The sequence below is a fragment of the Equus asinus genome, chromosome 20 (genome assembly GCF_041296235.1).
Source record: "Equus asinus isolate D_3611 breed Donkey chromosome 20, EquAss-T2T_v2, whole genome shotgun sequence".
Taxonomy (NCBI): domain Eukaryota; kingdom Metazoa; phylum Chordata; class Mammalia; order Perissodactyla; family Equidae; genus Equus; species Equus asinus.
The window spans coordinates 43292580-43316753 of record NC_091809.1 but is presented as its reverse complement, the minus strand read 5'-3'; the positions used below and the strand labels follow the sequence as shown (position 1 = coordinate 43316753).

Genomic DNA, 24174 nt, shown 5'->3' with positions numbered 1-24174 from the left:
TGCACGGAGTGGCTCTTTATTAACCAGTCAGACATCTCAGCCACCCCATGCTGCTTTGATGTGACAAAGTCTTTATTCTCTTGGCCAGGGTGGTTGGAGAGAGCATGTGGAAGACTCTGGAGACCCACAGCAATAAAACAAACATGATATTAAAAGTCTTGAAGCCGGATACCACATATCAGGTTAAAGTGCAGGTCCAATGTCTGAGCAAGGTGCACAATACCAATGACTTCGTGACTCTGAGGACTCCAGAAGGATGTAAGTGTTATAGTTTATTTTTATGGCATGTACGAGACCTTATGTGGAATTTTCAGAGTTTCCCAGGGATGCTCCGGATGTGGGAACATGGCACATGAATATTCATATGTGCCATACTCACATGTACAGATGATTGTGGCCAAGTTTTATCATCCTGCCTTAGTTGTTGAACATGTATTCTCATTATGTCACTTACTGTTCTTGTACCTTAACAAGTTAATTTCAGATTCTGTCCACCATTCCCCTCTTTTATATTTCTTGTCTAGTTTCTGCCTCTACCTTCCTTCTCTAGGTATTTCCCAGTACTTGGTACGTAGGAGCTCATCATGGTTAAAATTTGAGGCAGGTCAGAAAAGTATTGTGGCTAAGTTTTGAAGAAATTTACCAAAACTTATATGTATCCGGGAGAGTTCCCTGCTTCCTCTCCCCTTCAGAGCAGTTGACATTGGGCACCTATGTGCTTATGCCAAGGTTGGTTTGTTCCCAAGGTTTTGTGAACTCCTCTTTGCAGCTACCGCATCAGAACCTCTGTGTTGTGACTTTGTTAAATTAACGTTTGTTGAGTAGAGCCCTGGTGTTGAATGGTCAATGAAAGCCCACAGTGGAAATGGAAACAGAGAAGTTTAGAACTCCCATGTCCTGGAGGAGGTACACGCATGCCTAGGAGGGCCCTATAGGGAGGTCCAGGTAGGATGCAGGCAGAGAGAGAAGCAGGACCTGGGGCACATGCCTCTATTAGGAACTTAGATTTTCTTGAGACTCTGCGTGCTGTTATGTAGGGCCCTTGCATGAGGAACTAATGTCAGTTTAAGGCCCCTGTAGGCCGCTTGGCCAAACAAAATGGATGCTGAGGCAGCAATACCATGGCTAAACTCTTGACACTCTGGAACTATCTTTGAAATATCCCATTCATTGATTTTCTTGCACACATATTAGCTGAGCACCTACTATTGCTCAGAGATAATGTTAGACATTAGAGATAGAGAGATGGATAAGACACAGTTCCTGCCCCTGAAGGACTTACAGGTCACTGATTGTTGACGACCAGTCATTGTATTATTTGCTCGGGCTGCCATAGTACTGCAGACCAGGTGGCTTCAACAACAGGAATTTATTGTCTCACAGTTCTGGAGGCTGGAAGTCTGAGATCAAGGTGTTGGCAGGGTTCTTTCTTCTGAGGCCTCTGTCCTTGGCTCGTAAGATGGCCATCTTCTCCATGTGTCTTCACATGGTCTTCCCTCTGTGTGTTTCTGTGTCCTAATTTCATCTTCTTATAAGAACACCACTTATGTTGGGTTAGGCCCCACTCCAATGACCTCATTTTAACTTAATTGCCTCTTTAAAGACCCTGTCTCCAAATCCAGTCACATTCTGAGGTACTGGGAGTTAAGATTTCAGCATGAATGGGGGGAGAGGGGTGGGGAAGTGGTATGACAAAATTCAACCCTATCACATTCATCTTCTGTGGATTATCAACATGGATGAACACCCTGGAGTCAAAATGAAGCTAGACTTAAAAGTATTATGACTAGTTTTCGTGTGTGACTTCTAACCTGGCACTGAAGGTAGTCACAAAAGAAAAGATCTAGAAGTGTCTTGAATATGGGAGCACTAAAGTCATTTAAGGGTCTGGTTTGAAGGTGATCCCATTCTGTCGATAAAGAAGTTCTGTGATGTTGGAGACTAAGTCTTACTCCTTGGTAGTCATGCCCACAGTCCTGTTTTGTTGTATGAGAAGTTGAGGCAGCAGGCAGTGTCCCTGACAAGTAAGATCTCAGCATTGAAGTCCCAGGGCCAGTGGAGACGCAGCCTGCCCAAGTGATTCCCCCCTGCAGCCCTTGGGAGCCACAAACCTGCATCAGACCCCGCTAAGCCGTGATCTGATGTGTAGACGGCGCACCTTGCATTCTGGAAGAGAGAAGGGTTTTTTTGTCAGTGTGAAGACCAAGCTAACGGCCTTTTCTAATGGATGGGTCCCAATCCTGGCCCTCGATTCTCTCTTATCCTTATTTTAAGCTCAGAAATTCCTCCAGTTGACTAGTAGGCAGATGGGTTTTAACCTCGAGTTAACTCCTTTCTAGTGCCAGACGCCCCTCAGAATCTCCAGCTGTCACTGCACAGGGAAGTGGAAGGTGTGATTGTGGGCCAATGGACTCCTCCCGCTCACACCCATGGCCTCATCCGAGAGTACATTGTAAGTATCTTCCTGGAGTTGGCCATGTGTGTTGGGGTGCGTAGGAGATTTCTGGGTCTGTTAGAGCAGAAGTGTGTTCCGTATGACGAGGACTTGATTTGGGATGATCCATCCGTTAGAACATTTTGCACCTCCTTTTGCCCTTTCTCCTCTGGCCTCTGTATAATGTATTAGGGTGCCTTAGACCTTTGGGTACCTTTTACTAATATTTTTTTCTTCTCACTTTAGGTGGAATACAGCAGGAGTGGTTCCAAGATGTGGGCCTCCCAGAGGGCTGCTAGTAACTTTACAGAAATAAAGAACTTACTGGTCAGCGCTCAATACACTGTCCGAGTGAGTATTGTTTATTACCACCATTCCAGCCTTCAGGGCGATCTTAGACCATATGGAGATGGTTGCTGTTTCCCGAGAACCCATGCTTACCTTTAATGAGATGCTTATTAGTAATCTGATAAATATGCAACCCCTTGCCCTGGGTGGGTCATCATTTCTTTCAATCTCTTTCACCATTGCCACAAGGAACTTGGAATCAGACTTCCCTCAGATAACCGAGAATTCCTGCTAACGCAGCTTTACCTGCCTCGAACCCAGAAATTCTGCTAGCGTTCCAGCTCCTGCACTTGTGCAGCCACCTCATTTCTGCTTATCTGGAGCTGCAGAGTGATGTGAGCTATGATAAGTGGCATTTATAAACTGAAATTGTGTGGTTCTTCTGAAATATATTATTCCTTTAGCAGAAAGAAGATAGATTTTGTGCAAAATGTTTGTTGAAACCATTAAGTGCATACACAGACTCCCTTATGCTGATAATTTCCTCAGTACCCTTTTGCATATATGTGTGTAGTTTGTGTGTGTATATGTGGTCACACAAACACACACTCTCACACCCCGCCCTTTAGAAGAACCTTGACATCCGTCAATCAGTAGAAATTTCATAATCTCAGCACTGTCACAATTCCCTTTCCTCGCATTCCCTCCCCTGTCTCTTTTGCCCTCTTATCTCATTGCTGGGGCCTCTGAATATCTGGATCCCTCTGTATATAATTTTTTCCACCCTCGTTTCCAAAGTCTCACCCCTTTAGCTCATTGAGAATTCTCGCTTTATGATATATTGCCTTTATTTCATACTAATTCACACTCTGATTTGAAAGGTGGCTGCCGTGACTAGTCGTGGAATAGGAAACTGGAGCGATTCTAAATCTATTACCACCATAAAAGGAAAAGGTAAATGATTCCAGCATTTGCAGATTGAGAGAAGATAGAAACCCTTGGGAAATAACGTTTAGTCTGACTGGAAAGTGGGGAAGCATAGATTAGAAAACTTCACACAACCGCCTACCCCCAACACGCGCACATTTCTGGGTGTCTCCCTAGTGCTGTAGATACAGACGGTTTTGGGGTGACTGTTGAATGCATTCCGCCTCCTGGAATTGAGCGTTTCTTAAAATGCAGGTAGCCAAAGGGCTTTCCAAAGGCCATCGTGCTTGGCCCTTCGGGATCATGCACACTATCCAAAATAGAAGGAGTCTCTCCTTATTAAAAATAAAGATGATTTTGTACATGTTCATTTATGGTGTTTTTAAAAGAGTACCACCTGATGCTTGTTACTTCTCCCAGCAGCACCAGTAGATGATGTGTAGGTGGTGTTTTCTAGCACGGGGGCTGGTATTAGTAGTGGCTGATTACCTGCCAAGGACTGAGCCGTCTGGATTGCTCGCTGCCTTGCATACATCAGCTCATCTCATTGAACCCTTAGAACAGCTATAAGAGCAGATAAGGAACTAGAAAGAGATTATGTCACTTGCCACACACTCAGTAAGTGGCAGAGCTGGTATTGGAACCTGATCCACCTCACCCTGAACTCTATGCCCTTGACCCCTGTGCTTACACTGCTTCCCCCTAGGCTGACTCACAGGCAGCCCCCTGGGTCGCCCTGCTTTCTGGGTGGCTCGCTCATCCTCTTGCATGTGTGCCTCATAATGGCAGAGATCTGGTCTGGTTTCCTCCACTCTAGCACTGGCATCAAGTAGGAACCAATGAAATAGCTGATGAAGGAGTGAATTGAAGCAGTTAAATGAAGGCCTCCGCTCGCTTTGGGAGACAGACCACAACCCCTCTGTTGAGTGGTTTTCCTGATCTTAGCCTTGGCACTGGGGCTTTCGTTTCTGGACTTGGAGGTGTTAGAGCCAGAAGTGTTACATGGAATGTGACAGGAGATTTGACTTCGACCTGAGCCTGTGAGAAGGAGGCTCTGGGTCGTGGAGAGTCACTCTGATTGCCTGTGATGAGATCAGGGCAGGAGGCAGCCAGACTTAGTGAAGCCGGCCAGTCTTTGGAGCAGGGTGCCACTGGGTATTGGAAAAAGTGTGCCGAATTCATACTACCTTAGAGTTTTTATTGTATCATTTCCCTCTAGAAAATCAGAGTCAGAATACACTGATGGTACATACTGAAACGAAGGGACTTTGGATGGTCAACAAAAAACATGTACCTTGAATTCCATAGGCACAAGTCACACCTGCATTTGAAAATCTCAGTGGGTGGTTACTTCACTCAAACTTCTTTTATACGATTTTGGTGAATCTCAGCTCCTTGCATGGGTTTTGGTTAGGGTATGTACAGAGGGCAACTGGGTGCCGAGTCAGCAAGCATTTGTTTGAAATATTCATGACCTTGGATCATAATAACATAAGCAGACGAAGGACGAAAGCAGCAGTGGCGTCAGCCAGAAGCATCAAATTAATTAGTGAGTGTAGTGGGTTAATAACAACAAGGAGCAAAGCCACTGTTTGTCAAGTACTTCTTGTGTTCTAAGCACCGTGCTTATTGTTCTACAGAAATTGATCTCTTTTAATCCTTATCAATCCTGTAAGCATCCTTAGGCTCATTCTGTAGCCAAGGAAATTGGATTTTGGAGAGGATTGTGACCTGTCCCCAGTCGCATGATTATAATTCAGGTCGGCTTTACAGCAGTACTCGCGCCGTTTGGCTCTGAGTTGGCTGCCTGAAACCCCGAGTGTCCTTTCTTCTTCTAGTTACTGCGTTTTCCTCAAGCCCATTTTTATGTGGTTGATCATCTGGAGGGACTCCTCCAGATTTTCCTACATCTCTTGTCGTCAGATCTTGTCCTCTCCTTTGAGTCTCTCTTCCTTTGCCTCCATAAGAGGTGCATGTGCTGAGAGTCTAATATATAAGTTGTCATTTAAATATTATCTTCTGATAGTATTTACCCCATGGATCCCTTTTAGATTACGCCTGGTGAGCACCGTCAGCTCTCTTGTGGGCACACCTTCAAGATGTCAAGCACGATGCTCATCTCTCAAACTCGAGGGGTCTTTTGTCTCAGCTCCTCTCTCCTTGACCCCTCAGTGTTCAGCTTGAGCTCTGGTCTTTTTGAGAATGCCCATGGCCTTACCGGTTCTTTAATCCATCAGGGGTGGGACTTTATTGCAAAGGAAGAGAAAGGGAATATTAGCTCCGTGCTAGGCACTTTACATACCTGATTTGAGTGAATTTGCCCACTTCCGTGAAGTGTAGATAGCATCTCCAGGCTTAATGAGGATCAGTAACTTGCCCCAGGTTACCCAGTTCTTACGAGTCTGAACAGGAATTTGAACTCAAGTTTGCCAGACTCCAGAGGCCACGTCCTTTCCATGTTGCCACACGTACATTTACAATTTATGACTTACGATTTGTCTTGTTGTCAACCTTCAAAAAGGACTTGAGGCCGCTGGGACTTTGTTGGTGCCAGTAAAGGTGGCACTCCCTGGGATCCAGCATGGTTCAGAAGCAGGCTAAAGCTGGGCTGTTTGGGGCATTTGCATCATGGAATTTTTCTGCCCAGCCTAACTGCCAGGGTAGCTGAGAGAGCCAAGATAGTTATGTGTTCACCAGGCAACTCTGGACCCAACCTCAGCTTCAGGACAGCAGTGGTCAAAGAGACGGACAAGTGAAAACAGCCCAAGAAATGCCCTTTCTTCCCCAACTGAAAGAGCGCTTTGTGTGTGGAATTGAAAACTGTTAAGTCCTGCCTTCCTCACTTTTCATCACGAGGTTTCTCTTTTTGACTTCCTTTTTGTTTCCAGTGATCCCACCACCAGATATCCACATTGACAGCTATAGTGAGAATTCTCTAAGCTTTACCCTGTCCATGGATAATGACATCAAGGTAATGTTGAAATTTCAAACTAGCAGTCGGGTGGGGTGTTAACTTTGTAAGGGAACTCATACAACAGAGTACAGTAAGATTAAGAAAAACGAATGACTTGATCCAGTGAAGCCAAAATACCGCAACTGGGTTGGTCCCTCCCTCCACAAAGAACAACTTGAGTCTTCACATGTAATTATTCTGCCTCAGCCTGGTGCCTTTTTTTTTAACCATATAATTAAATGGTTCACAGCTACAGTGCAAATAAAGAGTTGGTGTTAACAGAATATGTATGCCCTGTAATTTTCAGCTTTATTGGATTTCCTGGTGCTGAGCGCTAATGCAGAGGTTCCCACACTGGAAGGGAGTCTTGTAAGAGTCAGATACCTTGGAAACATATCCACTTATACCTACCCAATATCCTCCTCTTCCAGCACCACCGGCCTCTCCACTTGGCCCATCTGCATAGCCAACTTCACCGTAGTTCCCTGTGTCCCTGTGGTTTCTCAAGTTGGGATCCACCTTCCATAGTGTTCTTCTTGTTTTTCTCCTCATATTCCTCCCTGTCTGTGAAGTTGTGGCAGGACAAACAGCCTTCAGAGTCCTGGTGCCATTTACTGAACTACAATTTGATGTCATGCCCTTGGCTTTAGAAACAGTTGATGCAAGAAATGGCCGTATGTCATCCTTGTCTATATAATCTTTTGTCTTGAAAACATTATTTTTTTTATTGTCCCGTATTTAAAGATCTATAGATCAAATCCTTCTGTGAGCTCAGGACTTGGTAAAGGTAGTCTTTCTTGATGCATGGATATATTTGCTCCTGTTAGACAATGAGATCTAACCAAGCCCCCTTTGTATTGACCTCATGGCCTTCACTGCAAGGACCACTTGAGCTAAGATTTATCGTTAATTACCATAACCTAATTATCTTTTCAATTTTTCCTCTTTCAGCCTTTGTTAATTGGTTCTTGTCCTTTTATTCTGCATTGATTTTTTGTTTGTTTCTTTGAATCTGTATTTTGTATTATAAATGGTCTCACATTTATTTTTAGAAATAGGTGGAGTATAAATATTCAATGAAAGTACAATTGGAACTAGTTTAAAGATCAAAAGAAACAATCCGTCTGTTGTAAGAAATGAGATACCCAAGGAAACAACAGAAAAGGGGTGCCTTTTGTGTTTGGTGTGCTCTGTGACTGTGTACTGTTCATGTAACATATTTCCTGGTTCTTGGCAGGTGAATGGCTATGTTGTGAACCTTTTCTGGGCATTTGACAGCCACAAACAGGAGAAGAGAACGTTGAACTTCCAAGGGAGCATGTTGTCACACAAAGGTAACACCTTGGAGCTAGGCAGTGTGTGAGCAGGAAGGAATGAGGCTGGATCCATGCTGTCCTAGCAGTAGAGCTTGTGTGGGGTGCCTGGGAGAGGTGGGGGGTCTTCTCCAACTGCCATTCTCGCTGGGCAGAATGAGGACACTGTAAATGACTCCTGAGCCCACGCGAGGGATCTGCTTGGTGGTTCCTCTAGCCCCTTCTAACCTGATGGCTCTTAATGGAAGTTGGAGGCTTAAAAGGAGGAAAGACTGGGAGGAAGCCAGATTAACCCTCTACAGATGATTTTTGAGTTCCAAAAGAAAGAGTTCCTAGATTTAGTTACCCGTCTCTCTTTTCTGGCCTGGTTTGCTCCTCCTTTGCAGGTGTGAGGTGGACAGGGCCTGGTGCGTAATTGGTGTTTAATGAATATTTGTTGAAAGAAGGGACAAACAGACTGAGTGAAGGAAGGAAGTGGTCCAGTCTCTCTTATATCTGGGCAAATAGTGAGTCTCGAATGAAAATTCTCATATCTGAAAATGGGCTAAAGGATGGATTATCATTTATTTCCAAGACAAAACCTTCAATGGCAAAGGCTGTCTATGAATGTTGAGAATGACACAGGAGCTCCTTCCTTTCCTCTTGTGGCCTGTCTGCAAAGTACTTTCAATCATATTTCTATTCCTAACAGGTATTATATTATTGTCTTTTTTTCCGGAAGCCGAATGTTGCCCAAGGAAGTTGGCCAAGAGTAAAAATAACGTTGAGCACTTCCTGTGTTCAGGCATTTACCCTGGCACTCTGTGTGTATTGTTTACATAACCTCAGTAATAATTCTGTGGAGTATGCTCATTTTACGGATGAGAAAACAAGGTTCAAAGATTAAGTAATTCCCTTGGGAGGTGGGGGAACCAGAATTGGAACCTACATCTTTCTAATTCCAAAGGCTGTGATCTCATTGCCTCTATGTCGCACCAAGAGAAATTGGCAGTCGGGAACGAAAGTCTTATAAGCTGTTGCCTGACGTATATTAAGGGCTAGCTTGGTGCTAGGCATCCTGCCCAGCACTTTATGAGCATTTTCTTCTTTAGTCCCTGCGACAGCCAGCTGCTATACATGTTATTTTTCCCCATCTTACAAACAAGGAGATGGCTTGCAGAGTTTGCATACTTTATACTAGGTTATACAGCTATAAAGGGAACAGTGAGTCCTTGAACCCAAGTCCTTCTGATTCCAAAGGCTGTCCTCTTAGCAGATTCTCTCTTTATTCTCTGCTTTTTCAGTTTTCTTTTCTTTTCTTTTTTTTTTTTTTTTTTTGAGGAACATTAGCCCTGAGCTAACATCTGCTGCCAATCCTCCTCTTTTTGCTGAGGAAGACTGGCCCTGAGCTAACATCTGTGCCCATCTTCCTCTGCTTTATATGTGGGACACCTGCCACAGCATGGCTTGCGAAGCGGTGCCATATCTGCACCCGGGATCCGAACCGGTGAACTCCAGGCCACTGAAGTGGAACGTGCGCACTTAACTGCCGTGCCCCCAAGCTGACTCCTCTGCTCTTTTAGTTTTTGATAACATTTCCCCTAATTAGAAAGGGAGCACTTGTTTATTATAAAAAATTTAGAAAACAAAAAAGGTATAATAAAAATTTAAAATTTCCTATAATTTCACTTGCCAGGGACCCCCTTTACATTTCAGATTTCTCCTAAATTAGTTTTTTCCCTCTTCATTGATCTCTTTATATCTTTTTTACAAAATTGGAATAATACTATATATAGTTTTGTATCCTGCCTTTTTCGCTTAACATAAAACTGTGAGAATTTTCTAGTCTTATAAAATTCTTGGAAACAACTTTTACTGGCTGCATAATAGTTCATGTAACACACATGAAAGCACATGAAGTTCATGGAATGCACATTATTTAACTATTTCCCTGTTGCTGGACAATCAGTTTATGTAGTTTTTTCCTTTTCAACAAACACTGTGATGGACATCCTCACTACATAAATTTTTGAGTCTCTCTCTTGATTTCGTAGGATAACTAGATTAAAGGTTGTGAAGAATTTCAAGTCTCTTAGACAAGGCCAAATGGCTCTCCCAGAGTGTTGTACCAATTTATATCCCCAGGTAGTCAGTTTTAAAAGAAATTACCTGGTGCCCATGCGGTGTGTTACTTGAATAGTCATCAAAAAATAACGCTGGATCGGGGCTGGCCCCGTGGCCGAGTGGTTGAGTTCGCGTGCTGCGCTGCAGGCGGCCCAGTGTTTCGTTGGTTCGAATCCTGGGTGCGGACATGGCACTGCTGGTCAAGCCACGTTGAGGCGGCATCCCACATGCCACAACTAGAAGGACCCACAACGAAGAATATACAACTATGTACCGGGGGGCTTTAGGGAGAAAGAGGAAAAAATTAAAAAAAAAAAAAAATCTAAAAAAAAAAATAACGCTGGATGAATTTGTAAAATAGTAAAAATCCTACAACATGTGGGACTCACTTAAATTGAGAGAGTACATTAAAAAACTAGGATGTGTATATCAGGACACAAATTCTTGACTAACACCCCCAGCTCCCTCATGGCATCTCCTTGTCCCTGTTTCCGCAGTTGGCAATCTGACAGCTCATACGGCCTATGAGATTTCTGCCTGGGCCAAAACCGACTTGGGGGATAGTCCTCTGGCATTTGAGCATGTCACGACCAAAGGAGTCCGCCCACCTGCTCCCAGCCTCAAAGCCAAGGCCATCAATCAGACTGCCGTGGAATGTACCTGGACTGGCCCCAGGAATGTGGTAAGTCAGCCAGAGCGAGGATGGACTCTCCCCTGAGGTTAGGCCACTGGGCAGCCCCAAGACTCTCTCCTCTGTTGCTGCTTCCTCCTTACTCACCCCAAACACAAGCTACCTTCTTGGTAAGTTCGGAATTACCTTCTAGAGGCCCCTGACATCCCAGCCCCAGCATCCCTTGCCTCACCCTGGCCTGTCATCTGAGAGAAAGTGTCGTGTGCTGTTTGCTGTCAAATAGATCGTGAGAGTAAAGAGGGTGGCATATTCCTCTGCTTGGGGACTCACCTTGGGTCATGTGGGCTTGGTGAGAAGTCAGCAGCAGTGATGATGAATACTGCCTCTAAGTATCTTGCCTGCAGCTCCTTCCCCCTTCACATGATCCCCACGTGCCTGCTGGGGCCAGTCTTCTCAAATGTGTCCCCCGTTCATTCCAGTGTCTCTGCTGCACTTGTATATAGGTCTTTCTTTTTCTTTTGTTTTTATATCTGCATTTGGATTCACTATGATTAGATTTGTGCTTCCTTTTGAGTCTGGTGTTTTATTTTCCACCCCTCCCCAGTATGTGCCTGCCTTTGCTTTTAGGGCAGCCTTCCCGAGGTTCTTGGCACATTCCATCCCCCTCCTGCCTCTGTACCTTGAGTTATGTTCTTTCCCTTCCCTGCTTCTGCCGAGCCATCAAGTCCAACTCTTCTCCTATTTTATCTCTTTCCCTCATGAGCTCTTGAAATATTTATAGTCGGTGCCATACAGCATACTGTTTCATTAGACACAGCTTTGTCCTATTTGATATCTTCTGTTATTCTTACCTAACTAGTTTGTGAGTCCCTTGAAGGGAAGGATTGTTTTCTGAGGCTTCCAAGTGGGAAGGCATGTAGAACTAAATCTATATTATGACTTAGTGGATCCTCAGTGACTGATGAGGGAGGAACTGGCCTTTGTCTTATCTTCTGAGGGTATCTCCAGTGTGTATTTGGTACAGGACTGGTTCATGGGGAAAAACCAAGGCTTGCAAGTGCTTGTCTGTAAGATTGGCAGTGAAGAAGAAAGGAGACGTGAGATTTGCTGAGTACCCACTGTGTGCCAGGCAAAATCCTTTGTACACATTCTCCCATTTTATCCTTCCATCAGCTCTGTGGGCTAAGTGTTCCCACTTGACCAATGAGGAATCTAAAGCTCAGAGAGGTGAAGTAACTTGCCAAAGCTGAAGCTCTAGTAAGTGGGAGACTGAGTTTGAGCTCAGGCCTGGCTGATCTAACAGCCTCCATTCTTTGGGGGCTCCAGAGCCTGATTCTGAGACAGGGATAGAGATGAGAATGCGCAGAGCCATCCCCAGCATCACTTTTACCTTGAAGTAGATGCCAAGGGGCCTTTCTCTCCGTTTATAGACCCAACTGAGAGCATGACCACCTTGTCAGACCCAGCTGTCTTCACAGAGTAGGGCATAATGTATAGAACACTGGAACGTTGCTTGATTTTAGGGTCTCCAATTGCGTGTGAACTTGAAGAAGTAGGCTTGCTCTTCCTCATCCTTTCTGGTAGACTGGTTACTCCTGTCAGAGCTTTCAGAGGGTGAGCGATCCAAAGAAATCACCGTAGGACGTTCTCAGCTTCTACCCGTCTTTGGTTCACTGAGAACTCTCCATCTCACTCATACTTCTCCTCTCCACCATGGGGACTGCCATTGTCACTGTCCATGGTGGCGGGCTTGTTACCCTCTGGCTCCCTTGGCTCATGGTCCCTTTTCTTGGCCCCTGGCCAGAGCCAGTCCACCCCATGGCACATCCTCGCTGAGATGAGGCCTGCTTCTGAGCTCTGAAGCCCCTGCTCTGGCCTCCTCGTCCCATTTCATGTTTTGAGCCCTCAGTCCCCTGTTCCTGCTCCATTCACATTTTCTTTCTGACCCCTTTGTGTCCCCTAATTCTCTCTTTCCTCACCTCCTCCCAGTTTATCACCGGCTTCAGGGCTTCCCTTCCTCTTTCCTGTCCACGCTTTCCCCTCTCCAGTCCTGGCTGCTGAGTGGTGCTAGAGAAAAACATACTGTTGTCTGCTACTTGGAAATCTCTATGCAGATCTCCATCAGTTCCCTCCATTCCCACGACTTCTCCAGACTTGGACGGTTTTCTTCAAGTCCCTTTTCTTACCCACTCGTATGCTCTTGCAGAAAATGGTCTTTGATTCTGCCTTACAAAGGGAGCTTCCTCCACACTTAGCCTCCCATTAAAAACTCCCTCAGCTTCCACCCTCCCTGCTACAAGCACCATCAAATTCCCACTTCCCTGCTTTAAACGCTCTCACTGTCCCATGTGTATCAATTAGGGTCAAGCATGGCTGCATATATCAGGAACTGAGAGTAATAGTAGCTTTAAACAGTCTGTTTCCCTCCTAATTAAGAGAAGGTTGGAGTTCAGCAGTCCAGGGCTTCATGGTGGTGGCACGGCTTGATCCAGGACCCAGGCCCTGCACCTCCACCCTGTGGCATCCATATTCAAGGTCACCTCATGGTCCAAGAGGCCTCCGGGAGCCACACATCATCTGTATTCCAGTCAGCAGGAGGGCAGGAAGAAGGGCTCGTCCCTCTGTTTTAATGGGCCCTCACAGAGCTCCCCAGTGATGCTTCTGCTTACATCTTATTGACCAGAACTTTGTCATGTGGCCTCTCCTAGCTTTGAGGGAGGTGGGAAATGTAGACTTCTTTCCAGGTCGCGGTTCTCACTAAGAACCAGGATTCTACCAAGGAGGAAAGGAAGGATGGATGTCTTCTGGGCAGCTACTAGTGTCTGCCCTGCTGCCTGCCGTCCATACGCTCCCTCCACAAACTCGCACAGCTGCCTGCCCCACCCAGCACATCTGCTCAGCTCCCCATGTCCAAGCTTCACACTGGTAGAGTGCCACCCTCTCTCTGGGAACCCCTCTCTTTGCCCTGGCTCATCATGCAATCTTTTAGTATAGCATCTAACGTTTTGTATTTGCAACTTGTTATTTATAATCATGCCTGTTTTTCTTCTCTGCCCGTCCCTCCTCAAAAATGAGCTCTTTGAGGACAGAGACCCCACCGTATTTATCTTCGTAGGTGTGAATAACATGCTTTCTCTGTAAATACGGATGAAATAAATGTTGAATGAAGACTTCTCTCTGAGCTCTTTTGAAGCAGTTCCCAGGGCCTTAAATTAGGGATTTCAAGAGAATGAGGTCACTGGCCACTGAGCTGACATCCTTTTCCATTCTCTCTTTTTACCAGGTTTATGGTATTTTCTATGCTACGTCTTTTCTTGACCTCTATCGCAACCCGAAGAGCTTGACTACTTCACTCCACAACAAAACAGTCATTGTCAGTAGGGATGAACAGTATTTGTTTCTGGTAAGTTTCCTGTGCCAGAGAGCCCAGGAGGGTTTCCATTTTTTAAGGATGTCTTCATTCCTGGAATCCCAGCTCAGAGCCAGGACCTGGGCAGCTGGAGGCATGGATTCCAGGATCCGTGTGTGTGATGGGAGGATAGTTCCTCTTCTGGACAAGCATCAGGTTCCTGCCTGAAACACAGAATGAATGGCCACTTAACCAACTGCGGGTCCATCGTGGAGGAGTGAGAACTTGGCAGACGGGTCACGGAAATAGAGAAAAAGCTTTTGTCAGATTCCACTTGTAGGAATTTAGCCTTCGTACTTTTACATGTGTGCTGAGATATATGGAAATAGATGTTTGGTATACTATTGCTTGTGATAGCAAAAGATTTGAAACAAATGTCTACCAAGAGAAGACTGGTTAAAAATATTAGAGTTTAGGGGGCCGGCCTGGTGGCGCAGTGGTTAAGTTCGCACATTCCACTTCTCGGCGGCCCGGGGTTCGCCAGTTCGGATCCCGGGTACGGACATGGCACTGCTTGGCACGCCATGCTGTGGTAGGTGTCCCACGTATAAAGTAGAGGAAGATGGGCACGGATGTTAGCTCAGGGCCAGTCTTCCTCAGCAAAAAAGAGGAGGACTGGCAGTAGTTAGCTTAGGGCTAATCTTCCTCAAAAACAAAAAACAAAACAAAACAAAACAAAAATATATTATAGTTTATCATTGCAATGGAATACAGGGCAAACATACAAAAGAAATACAACAACTCTAAATATACTGGTATGGAAAAATCTCTAAGCTCTGTTATTAAGTGAAAGAAGTAAAGAGCAGAATAATATGTGTAATGTTTTCTCATTTGTGTAAAAAAATTTTAAGAAAAATAGGCTATGCATAGGTACATGAATATATAAGTGTGTATCTATATACGCATACGTATGTCTGTGCTAATACAGTAGTACCCCCTTATTCATGGGGGATACGTTCCGAGACCCCCAGTGGATGCCCGAAACCATGGATAGTGCTGAGTCCTATATGTACTGTTTCTTTCTATACATACATATCTATGATCAAGTCTGATTTACAAATTAGGCACAGTAGGAGATTAACAATAACTTCTCTTCGGCATATCTGATTTGCCAGCATCACTATTCTTGTGCTTTGAGGCCATTAGTAAGTAGAATAAGGCTTGCTTGAACACAAGCACCGCGATATCGTGACAGTGAATCTAGTAACCAAGATAGCTACTAACTGACTAATGGGCAGGTAGCATATACAGCATGGATACTCTGGACAAAAGGATGGTTCACGTCCTGGGCAGGATGGAGGGGGAAGGCGTGAAATTTCATCATGCTACTCAGAACGGCACTCAATTTAAAACTTATGCATTGTTTATTGCTGGAATTTTCCATTTAATATTTTCAAACTGGAACTGTGGAAAGCAAAACCACAGATAAGGAGGGACTGCTATATGCATAGGATGTTTCTGGAAGGAAACACATAAAACTGTTAGCAGTGATACCTCTGGGAGAATGGATTCGAGATCTAGGGTAGGTGGAGAATTATTTTACATTTTATATCTTTTTGTACTGATTGAATTTTAATTGTGTATGAGCATCACCATTTTGTTGAAAAAAATGGCTTAGTGAAGACTGCATGCATCCATGTGGTGTTTGTTCCAGGTCCGGGTGGTAGTGCCCTATGAAGGGCCGTCCTCTGACTACGTTGTGGTGAAGATGATCCCGGACAGCAGGCTGCCCCCCCGTCACCTGCACGCGGTTCATATCACTAAAACCTCGGCTGTCCTCAAGTGGGAGTCCCCGTATGATTCTCCTGACCAGGACCTGGTGAGCAGGCCGGGTGTCCAGGCAGCCTGGCTTATTCTTGGCATGGTTTGGGAGGAGGCAGGGGGTCCTGTAATAGGACAAGAAACCTGGGCCTAGTGGTTGGAGCTCAGCAGGCGGTCTCTCCCCGATTTCTGTCTGGCCAAATCGCAGTCCTTATAGGTGCCTCTTCTTAGTTGCCACTTCTCCATTCCCGGCTGCTATATTGGTTTGTCCCTTCTTCTCTGCCTTCTCACTTTCCCTTCTCTGACCCTCTGAAATTGGCACACAAATGCCTGCAGGCCAAATCCAGCCCATTGCCTGTTTTTATAAATAAAGTTTTATTGGAACAAAGCTAAACCCATTCATTTGCATATTATCTATGGATGTTTTCATGCCACAAATGGCAGAGTTGAGTAGTTGTGGCAGAGACCATCTGGACTTCAAAGCCTAAAATATTTACTGTCTGAACCTTTACAAAAAAGTTTACGTGCCCCTGGTCTAGAAGAAGAGGCATTGATTCTAGTAAAAATGTGCCCCTTTTCCCTTGCCCCTGGCTGCTTTTACCTCCATCTCCTCTGCCCCCTCCCCCATTCCGGGGGGCGTGGTTTTAAATGCTTGGTTGCAAAGACTTCTTGGTTCTCACTTTCTTCCTGATAATTGAATTTCCTGTACTTACTCTCTGTCCCTTTATTTTCCCCTTCTCCTTATACATGTAAGAAGTGACCTGGGGAGAGTAGAATTTATTGTCCTTTAGAGCTAGAATTGAACACTTTAATTCATTATCTCTCCTCTCAAAAAATCCCGAAACTGTTACAATGGTGGAGATTCAGAAGTTGAACGCTGAATTTGGATTTTTCTTGCCTATTCCAGTCTACCTGCTGCTGCCACAATAAGTGTGGCTTTCCCTACAGTCGTTTTTTGGATCAAATTCGTAATTCTTTGCACAATTCTGGGAGTGAATACTTGCTATAAAGTTGGACCTGATCAACCAAAGAACAGAGTCAGACTGTGGGGCTCAAAATGTTGTGGCTCTGGGTCACAGTCGCTGATACAGTTATGTTACGTCTACCATTGAACTACAAAGAGTACAAAATGCCAAGTTTCTGATTACCATTAAGTTGTCTTTTTCTTGTCCCAGTTATATGCAATTGCGGTTAAAGATCTAATAAGAAAGAGCGACAGGAGCTATAAAGTGAAATCCTGCAACAGTACTGTGGAATACACCCTTAACAAGTTGGAACCTGGAGGGAAATACCATATCATTGTCCAGCTGGGGAACATGAGCAAAGATTCCAATATAAAAATCACCACAGGTAAGGGGCTGGCCCCGTGGCCGAGTGGTTAAGTCTGTGCACTCCGCTGCAGGCGGCCCAGTGTTTCGTTGGTTCGAATCCTGGGCGCGGACATGGCACTGCTTGTCGAACCACGCTGAGGCAGCGTCCCACATGCTACAACTAGAAGGACCCACAACGAAGAATATACAACTATGTATTGGGGGCCTTTGGGGAGAAAAAGGAAAAAATAAAATCTTTAAAAAAAAAATCACCACAGGTAAGCAGAAGAGAGGTTAGAGGCCTTCTCGCACAGCAAGGCACGCTGCTAGGACGCCTGTAGACGTGGAATTGCTTTGAGGAATTGCACAGAAAGTGCAGACAGCACCCTTCAGTATCCACACTGGGGCAGAGCAGTGCAGGCTTCCAGCATCTGAGCTGCAGTGTGGTGGCCAGGGCACTGTAGGCTGGGGAGCAGCTGTCGTTTTCCATATTTCTGTCTCTTTTAGTCTTCTCACCCTTAGCTGGTTTCTACATTTCCAGGGGGGAAGAGGAGGAATGCCCAGGAGAGTTAGGAAATAAACCTGAATGTTTGCTGCAAAAACCAAGCACTGTATCTGGGGACCTGGACTGAAGCCTCAATGGTTCCTTGTGGCAGTGTGATATGTAGAAATGGAGGGACACCAATAGCTGGGCAGTCTTTTAGAGGAGGACTGGCTGCCAGCCCTGGGCTGGCTCGACAGGCTCAAGTTCAGAAAGCAGGTACGAAGGTCAGTTATTGGAACAGCAGAAGATGGCGTCAGGAACGGAGGCTCAGCCGCATTAGGCTGGCGGTCCATACTCCCGGCCATACTCCGTGGTCACTCTGGGGCTCTGCCTTCAGGCTGAGCTCCCTGGTCCCTCACTGAGCTCTAAGGCCCCGCAGGCTCTGGGGGTGGGACTAAGTTGAGCAGGAAAGCGACTGAAACTGGAGCAGAAGTCCAGGCAGGCTTAGAAACCACGGTCGCATCCCGTCCCATCCCTTCCTCCCCAACCCCATTTGTTTTTGGCCATCCTTGGGTCTTAGGACTACAAAATTAGGTACTGTCCAAATTTTCTGGCTAAAGATTTTATAACAGCAACAAAAGAGATGCTAGTTGACGAGCATCTACCACGTGCTAGGCTCTATACTAAGCAGTATTTGTGTTTTATTTCTTGCTTAACCTAGCCCCTCAAGGTTAATATTATTTAATCTCTTTTTGACAGACAAGAAAACAGAGATTGAAATGTATAGCCACTAACTGCATCCTATTTCATCTTTAATTTTCAGTTTCGTTATCAGCACCTGATGCCTTAAAAATCATAACAGAAAATGACCACGTTCTTCTGTTTTGGAAAAGTCTAGCTTTGAAGGAAAAGTATTTTAATGAAAGCAGGGTGAGTTCCTCCCTCCTCCTGAATGACTTTGGGAATCTAATTGAACTGCTGTTTTAGAGATGAACTCGTTAACAGCATGCTGGCATAGATAGAGTAAAAAGAAAGAACAGGGCAAGGGAGCGAACTTGAGAATTAGAGGACCATTTTCTGTGGGATTGCTAATTAGTGAAATGTTTATACTGCCCATTAAAGATGAGAATCTCTGCACTAAGCACTTTTGCTCCTGAACTTGCCTTCCCCTGAAAGACAGGAAGATGCGCTGGAGGCCTCACTGTGCTTCCTGAAGCCGGACTGGGGCTCAGCATTGGAACCAAGGGCCCCATCCTTCCCGAACAATCTGAGGGCAGGGCTGTGGCTTCAGTCCCAGGGAGCTGAGCTACACGCTCAGCCTGGCGTCTCATCAGTTTCTTTCCAGTGAAATTCGAGGGAGAAGGAAGTGCTTGCAGATGGCCTGTTGACATAGGAAAACACTTGTTTTGTTTTGTTATTGGCAGACCCATTACTGTATTCACAACAGGAAACGGGAGGAGAAAGAGAGCAACACCTGGGAATAGATTTGCAACCCAAGGGTGGGCAGGTTCTTCAGTGGAGCTGGGTTGGCCCCCTTGTCAGTATACTTGAGCTAAAGAGAGCCCCAATAAATCATCTGTGCTGCCTTGAGGTAGTCAGCAAAGAGCCCTAGGGTTCTAAATCATCACAGTGCCATGCTAGGAAGAAAGCTAAATTAAAATTAGAAAATTCTCACCACTCTGACATATAAATGGTTAATATACTTAAATATAAAGAAACCTTTCAAAGCAATTCAAAAGAGAACTCTTCTAATTTTGAAAGAGTTACAGGTAACAAAGTGAAAAATTCCAACAGCAGTAAGCAAAAGAAGAAAAGGTTTGGGGCTGGCCCAGTGGCCGAGTGCTTAAGTTCATGCTCTTCCACCTCAGCCGCCCGGGGTTTGCAGATGTGGGTCCCAGGTGCGGACCTAGCACCACTTGTCAAGCTACACTTTGGTGGCATCCCACATAAAATAGAGGAAGATTGGCACAGATGTTAGCTAACGGCCAATCTTCCTCAAAAAATAAAAAAAGAAGAAGAAAAGGTTCAACCTCACTAGTAACCTAAACAGCAAAGATAAGGCACAGGTTGGGGGAAGGGCACTACCGTATGAGTCATGGTTGGGGAGATTACTGCTTTGGGAATATGAATTGGTTCAGCCTTCTGCAGGGCACTTTGGTAATATGTATCAAAAACATGGACAGTGTTCCCACTCTTAGACCCAGCAATTGTTTTAGGATTTTACTCTGAGGAAACGATGTGCATAAGGAATTTATGTACAAGGCTGTTCAGGGCAGTTTTGGTAACGATAGCAAGAAAGGGGAAGCAACCTAAATGCCCAGCAGAAGAGGACTGGTTCATAGATTCTGGGTGGTTGATGTTTGTGTCATTTAAATTTTTTTCTGTATACCTCTTTGTATTTTGCAAATGTTCTACAGTGAATATGTATTAGATAGAAAATAGTAAATGCTTGTTTGTAAAGAAGAAAGCAGGAATGACATTCCAGGCAAGTAGTATTGGGAGACCCAGTTTAGCAGTCAGTTGTCATCAAGAGATCCTTCCTGGGTGGCAGAAACCAGGTCAGTGTTGGGGTTGGGGTCACAGGTCAGTGTTCCCTTCCCAGTAGAGGGTCTTCCTTCCCTCCCCTGACTTAGAGTTCAGAGAATAGACAGGTCGATGGAATGGGGACCAAGAGACCATGAGTATGCGTGGGGCCCCATAGGTGGAAAGAGATAGCAGGTGAGGCCTTTTTTTGGTGGTAGTATTTGTAGCTTTGACACTGGACCACTCAGAGATCAGTGGAGAAGTCCAGTAGTCAGTCGTGATCTCAGCCAGCATGTTGGGTCAAGGCTGTCCCCAAGAGTGACTTTCCAGCAGAGGAGTCCCAGGGTGTTCCTGAGCCGGTCTAAGTAGCGAGCTTATTTCCTGCTCTCCTCCAGTGAATAGGGGCCTGAGCCTGCCAAAGCGCCTCTTATTTAAGGCCAGGCTGATCTGGGGCTACCATCAGCTTGGAAAAGCTAGAAAACAGGAGATAGGAAGTGAGCTGTGGGCTGACAGTGGAGTCCCCACACGTTTTTCTAAAGAGAAATGTCCTGTCGTCTTTTCTAATCCAAGTTCTCTTTTCTTACCCCCTTGCTAAAGTCCACTGTGACCTGGATTTATTATTAATCAAATTCTATTATAGCAAACTATTACTGAATTGTCCAAATTTTTTGTGGCATTTAAGACTGCGTGAGACAAGTGGACTGCTGACCATGCTTTGAATGTGTACCAGAATATTTGTTCAAATGGCTTTCGTTAGGGCTACACTTTTCAAAACTTCCACTATTCAGCTCATAAGTGGGCGTGGTAGTGATTTGACATATTTGAGATGGGAACATTCACATTTTCTGAATCCAATATCTCAATGGTAATGTAAAAAGAACTATTAAGAAACCAAAATGCTTTGGCATCTATAAAAGCCTGTAATAAGGGGCTTACATAAAGTTGGAACCAGTGATAGGAGCTGTCAGATTGCTTATTTAACTTCCTGAGCATCTCTTGTGTCTGTTTTCAGGGCTACGAGATACACATGTTTGATAGTGCCATGAATATCACAGCTTACCTTGGGAATACTACTGACAATTTCTTTAAAATTTCCAACCTGAAATTGGGTCATAATTACACTTTCACTGTCCAAGCAAGATGCCTTTTCGGCAGCCAGATTTGTGGGGAGCCTGCTGTCCTGCTGTATGATGATTTGGGATCTGGTAAGTTGCTGTTGTTGCTGGTTTCCGCCTTCAGTTCTGGGGAAATAGATCAAGGATGTAGCGTGGTTTGATGAATATGTGTCTTTCTAGAATGCGTTTCAAAAATATTCTTTCACTTCAAAAGAGTATCATTTGCGTATCAGTTTAATCAGGCACCCATTTATTTACAGATACTTCCTGAGCCAGGCGTGGTGTAAGGAGCTGGGGTTACGAGTTGACCACATTCTAAATATAAAGCCCAAGAAAGGAAAGGCTAATTGGTTTTGTTTCAAAAAGAGAGTCTATTTGGGAAACATGACATTAATAAGAGTTTCGTTATTTGTTTTTTGTAGGACTTTTCAGAGCCTCCAATAGGCTAATGTTCCCTATGATTCTCCAAGTCAGTAGATAATCTCCTTGGCATGGAGTAACTTATTTTACAGCCTCCCCTTCATCTGAGCTGTCAGCCTCAGATCAGAAGCTGAATTTGGCCGGGATCTCTGTCTTATGGACGCTCACAGATATCAGTGTTGCGCCATACTGATGGCAGAGGAGAGGAACCTTCCATTTGTACAGAAATTCTGCTTATATCATCATAGCTTGGCCAGGATTTCAACAGGTGTTTTGCCACTGGGCTTTTTAGTTCCATTTACTCCCAGCCAAGAACTAACCAGTGCTCAAGCCAAAACCGTGTGTTACAGAGGTTGTAAGTTCTGTCACGTCGTGCTTCCCAGGGTGTGTCCTGGTCGAATGCTCATCCTTGGCACCTCTGTAAAAGAAGGAAAGCTTGCGTTCTGTCTTCCTTTGGAGACTCGTAATAGTAGTTCTGAGAAGGTCCTACAGAAAACAACAAAACTCCCGTGACCCTAGTGTTTCCTACATAGAGCCTGTTTTTGAAGTAAAACCAGTTAGCAACCTATGAAATAGACTTTGGGAAAAGCTGTTGTGAGGACATCTGGCAGCTGCCTTTATAACACCAAGACGGTCAAGCAGGAAGTACCTCTCGGTTAGACCCCTCAGTCTTGGTCTTGCCCCTTGATGTTTGCCGTCCCCTTGGAAGTGGGGTGGGGGGCGGGAGCTCACCCATTCCTGTCACTTCCACTGTGCTGGCTTCCTCTTTCTCTTAATTGCTGCAGCCCAGAGCACTCCCCTAATTGACCACTTCACAGTTGGGGTTAGGTTGGGACACAGGAAATAAGATTTTGCTACAGTTTTTTTCCAGTGAGTTGATAAGGGAAAGAAATTAACGACATGAATCTTGAATTGTTAGATTAAACTCACAGGAAATGGCTGCTCTCTGGCCCATCTTTATGAGTACCTGTCGGGATGAATCCCTGGGTAGCTACCGAGCTTTCTCCATGAGGCAGAGGCCTGGTCCGTACCACCTCACTCCACACCAGGGAGCAACCCTAAGCCTAGCGAGGCTCCTCATGGAGACTTCGAAAGTCTACTTGGCTTCCTTAGCCAAAACTGCCTCCCAAGTTCCATTTTCCTGCCTCAGGCCCCGATTTTCCCCAGTATTTCTGGCTTAAAAAGTCTTCTTTCAGAAAGTCCTCTTTCAGAAAGACTGGCCCTAACTCAACAGGTGGATGGCTTTGCCCTAGAGCCTTATTGGTACAAATCCATCAGTAGGTCATCAGAAAGCTGGTATTTGTTTAAGACAGTGGGAAGGAGGCGTCCCTGTTAGGTTACAGACACCTAAATGACTTTGCAAAGAGCTTTTAAAAAATGTTAAATGTATATGGAAAGGTTCTCTCTCTTTCTCTTTTATTTAAGTAAAAAAACCTCATAAAACTTCATGAGCTGTTAAGTCAGTATTGCAGTAAAGGAATCTCGTTTGTATCACTTAATGGAGCTTCAGGTAATTGCAGTTCAGAGTGACTTTGGTGCCAAGTAGGGGGAAATAATTGCAATCTCGTTAATTAGTGGTCTGATTTCACATCCTCTTATGTAAGGCAAGCAAGTGGTCTTAAGTAATAATGCTAATGAAATCAATGTTGATACCCCAACAAAGGTCTCCCTTCCAAGAGATTATCTAAATAACCAACAAGGCAGTGATTAGGAGTCTAATGTAATTACCGTATTTGCATGCACAAGGCCCGTGGTCTATCAGCTCATGGCAAGGAGTCGGGAAACTTTCTGGTGTCACATGCAGGAACGTGTCGCACCAGGCAGATGGTTTGAGTAGCTGTTGCAAACTCCTAGCTTTTTTGGTGGGTGGGGCATTGAGGAGTTTCTGGTCCTTTCTCCTGCCCTTACATAGGAGGCTTAGGGGTTGGCATCTTGCCTTGGCAGGTGGGGATGCGTCCGCATTTCAGGCTGCCAGATCTACTGATGTTGCTGCCGTGGTGGTGCCCATCTTGTTCCTGATACTGCTGAGCCTGGGGGTCGGGTTTGCCATCCTGTACACAAAGCATCGGCGGCTGCAGAGTAGCTTCACTGCTTTCGCCAATAGCCACTACAGTTCCAGGCTGGGCTCGGCCATCTTCTCCTCTGGGGATGACCTGGGTAAGTGGGGCAGGGCACAGTGGTTCTTCCTCCCGGGGCAGACTCCCACAAAGCCAGTGACTTGATTAGGAAATATCCACCTTAAGCTCATCTTTTGACACTAGAAGAGTTCCTCATTAATCACCGATCCCGCTGCTTTGGGTTAAACGAGTTGGAGCCCTTTGCTTTGAACTTGCTCCTAAATTAAAATACCAGTATTCTCTTCAATAGTGTGGTTCTGGCCTGAGCCAGGGAGCCGTATTTTGTGGAACAACTGGTAGGAGCTTGCCTGGTCCCGGAAGGATGGGTAGGCTCTGGGCTTTGGAGACTTCCAAAGTATTGGCAGATTCTCAAGAATTTCCAATCC

General features: G+C 45.1%; 1 protein-coding gene across 1 annotated transcript in view; it reads left to right on the top strand.

The window, feature by feature from the left end:
- The window catches only part of SORL1 (sortilin related receptor 1), a 158838-nt gene that overhangs the window by 129383 nt on the left and 5281 nt on the right, over window positions 1–24174 (top strand). Inside the window, exons 35-47 of the mRNA XM_044751649.2 lie at window positions 89–258; window positions 2340–2452; window positions 2681–2785; window positions 3604–3676; window positions 6538–6620; window positions 7840–7936; window positions 10516–10700; window positions 13933–14052; window positions 15713–15877; window positions 16995–17169; window positions 18437–18543; window positions 21149–21341; window positions 23616–23828. Coding sequence (XP_044607584.1) covers window positions 89–258; window positions 2340–2452; window positions 2681–2785; window positions 3604–3676; window positions 6538–6620; window positions 7840–7936; window positions 10516–10700; window positions 13933–14052; window positions 15713–15877; window positions 16995–17169; window positions 18437–18543; window positions 21149–21341; window positions 23616–23828 — 1799 coding nt within the window. The remainder of the gene's footprint in view (window positions 1–88; window positions 259–2339; window positions 2453–2680; window positions 2786–3603; window positions 3677–6537; window positions 6621–7839; window positions 7937–10515; window positions 10701–13932; window positions 14053–15712; window positions 15878–16994; window positions 17170–18436; window positions 18544–21148; window positions 21342–23615; window positions 23829–24174) is intronic.